Genomic DNA, 6,014 nt, shown 5'->3' with positions numbered 1-6,014 from the left:
TATGAGAAAAACACATGCAAAAAATAAATAAATTAAAATTATGTGTTTAGTTATCAAATTTGTGTACTAAATGGGTAAATTATAACAAAATGTTAAACACAAAGGTTTAAACTGTAAATTTATTTGAAATTGAAATTAAAATTTAGAATATGAAATTTGAAATAAATAGTCATTATTGTAGGTTTAATTTATGGAAACTAAATTAATGATATATTGGAAATGAGAAATGAAGTAAATGACAAGTGGAAAATAAATATATATCTCAAAATTATGACAAAATGACATGTGGCTAATTGAATGGGAGAATGACAAGCGACAAAATTATAAAAGAAAACGAGATAACGAGAGACTCGGGGGTCCGTCGTCTACAAAAGAAGGTCGTGTCTAAGATTAGAAGCAAAATTTACAATTATGTAAGCGAGTCGATGATCCATTTCAATGAGGGCGAATGTTTATTGTTGAATTGCCATTCCTGTAACCGAGTTCTTCTAGAATTTATTTTGCAAATTAGGGCTAACTCTATACAAACACAGTGATTATAGTTTGATCTGGCTGGCTATGTGAGGATAGACGCTTCGCTGTTTTTCTCTTCCGTGTCTCTCTTAGCGTTCAATTCAACACCAGGTATGTTATGCTTTTTAGTATGCTAGCTCCTTTTTCCAGTTTCAATGACACTCAGCTATGTTGTAATGGTTGGAGCTGCAAATTTTCATGTTTCCCTCAATTTTGGAACACTGTTATCTGAATCGATACTAATATATTATTCAGTTTTCCATCAATTAGCTTGTTCTCATCTTTCTTTGGAGATCTATATGAGTTTATGTTTTAGTTTGATCATCACAATGTAACATTCTGACATGCACATTAGCTATTCGATAAAATGCCTCAACAAAAGTGTTCAAATTATAACGTCAAATTTTATATCTATTGACATCCACAATTGAGATTTGGGTATTGTTGTCGTTGTTTAAGATGAAATTTAATGTTGATTGCTTTTCTAGTTTGGGTCAATGGAGAACAGCATCGGTCAAAGCTCCTCCCCAACACAAAGAAGATGGAGAAAAGTTGCTTACGGAGGTATGCAGCCTGGTTTTGATGACAATCACACTGACAACACTTTCCTTCAAGAAATGGTGATGAATGCAAATGTAGTCAAAAGAGACATGCTTAAGGTGATGCTAGATTCCATTTCCATATCTCAATACCTTTGCATTGTAGCACTTGTGGTTTTGGTCTGGACCCACACTCTCAATTCCACAATCACTCACAACTTTTTATTAATTCTTGATGTCGCCCTTCTTGCATCTGGCTTCTTTATCCTCCTCTTAACAGCCAAAATGCTTTCATTCACTCTTCTCATCAACTACTTAATCAAAATCTCCTTTTTCACAACCAGTCTATATGTCTTATCCCCAATATACCACACGTTGACCAGGTCAATAAGTTCAGATTCCATATGGGCGTTGACCACATCACTCATAATCCTCCATCTCTTCCTCCATAACTATTCTGGATCCACCATTAAAGCTCCTGGAGCTTTAGAAATTAAACCGACTTTAACCAGTAATATTTCACTTAATGCTTCCATTGTGGCTTCACTTTTGATTGCTTCTAGGCTTCCTTCAAGGGTTCTTGTGTTTGCTGTCATTTTGTTTTCATTGCAGGTTTTTCTTTTTGCACCTTTGGTGACTTATTGCCTTAAGAAATACTCAGTAAGGTTGCACCTGTTCTTCTCATTGGTGTTGATGGTGATGACTTTGAGCTGTGTTTATTGTCTGCATAAACTGATGTTTGTGTTGTTGTTAGGAGTGTTGAGTTTTGTGAATTTGGTGTGTCCTTATTGGTTGATTAGGATTCAAGAGTATAAGTTTGAGATTAATGGGCCATGGGATGAGGCGAAGTTATGTTTCAACATAACAGACTGAAATGAATCCATGGCTTTTTTACTTTTTTACTTTTTCAGAATTTTCTAATATCGAATTCTCCTGTAATTATGGTAAAAAAGTGACAGATTTTAAAGAATTATTATAGTTAATTCTTGAATATATAGCATGACTCTAACAGCATGTGTCAACTTTCAACTCCGAAGTATCTGATATGAAAATGCAAATATCATGTTTGCCCCTTTTTTGTCATGTAACAACTAGTAAAATTGTACTTTGACTTATATTCTGTTTTTACAAATACTTGACCTTTTTTTGTCTCGATGAGATGTAAAACATTTTTCACCACTTTACTGATGGTTTTCAATACCAATCAAAATCACCAAAACACAAAAAATTACCAAGTTGAAGAATATGACAAATTTGGCCAATTATTGATAAGAACGCCTTAAGCTTCAAACAAGTGTAAACGGGGTAGTATTATTGCATTATTTTTCTCTCTTTAATTTAGTTTTCTTGGATGAAAGAGGAAGCAATGAAAGGTTTAACAAAAGAATGCAATCCGTTTGTAAAAAGTAGTGTTTATATGTTAACTCGAAAAGAGATGGTCATTGCTCCTTATTAGTCATATTGTCACAAAGTTTACTATTAATTCGTCATTGCGTGTCAACTTCTTTGGTTAACCGCCGCAAATTACGGATATGATCATATAACCATAACTGTCAAATTTCGGATATGATCATATAACCAGAAAAACTTCCAGTCTTAAAACTGCCACATGACAGTTTTATGTCCTAAAACTGTCAAAACGTCATAAACTAACTTAAATTTGGGTCTAGAATATCGACCCCAGCCAGGGGCTCTGCCCGCTCCCAGAGGCGCTGCCCTCGGACCCCTGTCGGTTTAGGGTTTCGCCCCTAAATAGCAGTATACTTTCAACAAAAACAAAATTAAACAAATGTGCACTCCGTACCATACCGATTTGTTCAATAATTGTCAAAGTGAAATTGATCAACAAATCAACCCGTTTACACTTAAATAACATTAGTGATATAAAATCATCAACACTTTGAAAGGTAATTAAGTGCACATCCCTCTTTTAAAAAGCAAGAGTTTGAGACTATCGATTGTATGTCGTTGTAAACTCTACCGACGTACGTTCCTCGTCATTCATATGACCAAAACCGAAACCCCAATGTACACCTTCAAGTTATCATGACATCACTTATATATATATATATATATATATATATATATATATATATATATATATATATATATATATATATATATATATATATATATATATACCCATCTTCCTATTCTAATAAAAGAGTAGTTTTTAATCTCTTTTTGACAAGTGTCACCATATTAAGCCTCATAATTAATGCAAATTTTATTTTTCTTTTGCCATGTTTCACCTTATTATGTCTTATAATTAATACATATCAATTGTCAACATATTGATTCTCCATTTCAAATTTTAAATTTGTCATTCTAATTACATTAAACTAACAACATTAGAATAAAAATTAAAATAAAATTAATACAAATTATAAAGTGATATAATTTTACATATTTATTTAAATCAATGATTATAATTTTATATAACTAAAAAACATCTTAATTAATAATTTATTTAAAATAAGTTATTAATAATTTTAAATTTTAACTATTAAAGTTTAATTAATTTTATAACCGTGGTTCCCACGGGTTATAAACTAGTACTTAATAAAAACCTCTCCTACATACCCCATGAAACTCTTTTAAGTCACCACTATGCCACGTGTCACTACCACAAAAAATGTTGTATATATCTATCTGGCGTTAGTCTGTTACAATTTAATTTTATCTGTTCTATTTCCATTTCCCCCTAATTTTTCTCTGTTTGTTTTGCCCTATCTCCCAATTCCCATTTCCGTACGATAAGTTTGATTACTTTATCTCCCACACCCATCTTTTTACGATCACGAACTGTTTGAATGCTGGGGTTTAATTTTTACAAAGTGTGTCTAATTTTTTATTAATATTCTTCAAATCATAGAAGTTGTAAGGAGATTGAAAATTCAAACAGATGGGAAAGAAGACGGAACTGCCATGGCGGGTTCGATGCCCTACCCAGATCGTCCTGGTGAACCCGATTGTATATTTTGTGTAAGAACTGGCTTGTGTGGCTATGGAAACATTTGTAGGTTTAATCATCCAACCCACATTGGTCAGGTAATAAAAAACCTTTTATTTTTCTCAATCGGAATAAAACGATTGTTGCTCTTCATGTCTGAAATTCGATTCTTAATCAGGCCAATCAACTTCAACTTGGAGGCGAGCTTCCAGATAGAGTTGGAGAACCAGACTGTGTGGTAAGTCTCTTCTCCATCATGTTGACGATGATAGTTAGGGATAATTAAGTAATTTCACATCCTTTTTTTTCTGTATTTTCTAAAGATGGGTACTTGCAAATATGGATCAACCTGCAAATACAATAATCCTCGTGATAAGAGAGGTGCTGGACCAGTGGTGTTAAACATGGTTCGGTTACCTATGAGATAGGTTGCTATTTACTAATCTTGATTTTCAATTTCTATTTTTCTTTAAAATGATAGTTTAAACTAACTTATAAACACTTAATTAGGAAGAAAAAACTTGTGCACAGGATCTTGTAAATTTGGAGTGGCATGCAATTTTCATCATCCACAGCCATCAATGGATGGATCTAACATTCAATTGCCATATCCATCACAACCACCACCTCTTATCAATGGTGGTTCTACATGGTCATTACCTAGGGCAACATATGTTTCTGATCCTCTTTTACAGATTCCTCAAACTTATTTACCAATTGTTCTTCCTCACTCTCAAGGAATTGGGCCCACACAAGGTTGGAGCACTTACATGGTAAGGTTAATTGATGTAAATTTTGTTTTTGTTTGTGGGTTATGAAAAGTATGATGTCTAAAATAAAGTAAATTGTAATTTATTTTTTGTTGAGTTAAAATATTGTGTCTGATATGGTGTTTGTTTGGTTTTCGGTTTTGGTCAGGGAAGTTTGAGCTTGGTAAGTTCGGGCAGCATCTATGGTGGCCCAGGCAGCATTGAACAACCCTATTCCTCTGGTTCTACTAATCTGCCCGAACGGCCTAGGGAACCAGAATGTCGTTATTTTATGCACACTGGAAACTGCAAATACGGATCGAACTGCAAATATCATCATCCAAAGGAAAAGATTGCTCAACTTGCTGCTAGCTCTTTAGGCTAACTTGGCCTTCCACTAAGACCTGTAAGTATAAAATGGGTCGACCCATTTACATGATATTTGATAAACGGGTCGATTTTCATTAGCTTTATCTTATTTTACTTGAATGCAAATGCAGGGGCAAGCAGTGTGTTCATATTATAGTCTTTATGGAATCTGCAAGTTTGAGCCAACTTATAAATATGATCACCCTTTGATGGGGGTACTCATACAACTACAACATGAGTCTACCTAATGCTAATGCTAATGCACCATCTTTGTTCTCATATGGAGGGGTGAATTCTTCAACATTTCATTCTTCAGGAGGTGGTTCACCTTCACCTTCGCCTCAACATGCTGCATCTCCATCACATTGAGAGTGATATTGGTTTTGTTTAGAATTGGGTTGTGTTTTTGAGAGATGATGATTTTTATAGGGGCTTTGTTTTTGGTTCTGAATAAAATTATGCAGACGGGGAAAAATGTTATACTTTTACTGCTATTACTTTTACATTTTTATCCGGTATGAACTGTTTTTTTTGTTGTTGTTATATGGATGGTTTTGTTAATTTTATGAGTGGTGATGCCATTTTTGTTCTAATATTTTATTCGTTACCTTTTTTATGGTAATGACATTAGTTATGTTGTGGACTATTTAATGGGTTCTTTCTTTTTGACACCTTTTAATTTCAACAACTATATATGAATTAATATGGGTGAGCATGAGTCACTTTTAAGAAAAAACCGAGCACAAACCGAATTTTTTTTATTGTTTTATTATTATTATTTATTTATTATTATTTTTTTGTGTGTGATTTTAAAAAATATTCGATTTCGGTTCAAGTTATTAGTTATTTAAGTTTGGGTATTTGGTTTTTCTGTTTGAACCTGTGGGTACA

At 33.3% G+C, this 6,014-nt stretch overlaps 1 protein-coding gene and 1 pseudogene across 1 annotated transcript; both read left to right on the top strand.

The window, feature by feature from the left end:
• The first annotated feature begins 335 nt into the window (after window positions 1-335).
• On the top strand, window positions 336-2,061 carry LOC111917644 (phosphatidylinositol N-acetylglucosaminyltransferase subunit C). Its single transcript, XM_023913314.3, has 2 exons — window positions 336-624; window positions 1,002-2,061. The coding sequence occupies exon 2, from the start codon at window positions 1,011-1,013 to the stop codon at window positions 1,923-1,925; it is 915 nt and encodes a 304-aa protein (XP_023769082.1). The 5' UTR covers window positions 336-624; window positions 1,002-1,010; the 3' UTR covers window positions 1,926-2,061.
• A 1,659-nt stretch (window positions 2,062-3,720) lies between these two features.
• Window positions 3,721-5,666, top strand: LOC111917645 (zinc finger CCCH domain-containing protein 26-like; annotated as a pseudogene).
• Window positions 5,667-6,014: the final 348 nt, after the last annotated feature.

Source organism: Lactuca sativa, chromosome 5, assembly GCF_002870075.4.
Source record: "Lactuca sativa cultivar Salinas chromosome 5, Lsat_Salinas_v11, whole genome shotgun sequence".
Taxonomy (NCBI): Eukaryota; Viridiplantae; Streptophyta; class Magnoliopsida; order Asterales; family Asteraceae; genus Lactuca; species Lactuca sativa.
This window is presented reverse-complemented; position numbering and strand designations above follow the sequence as displayed.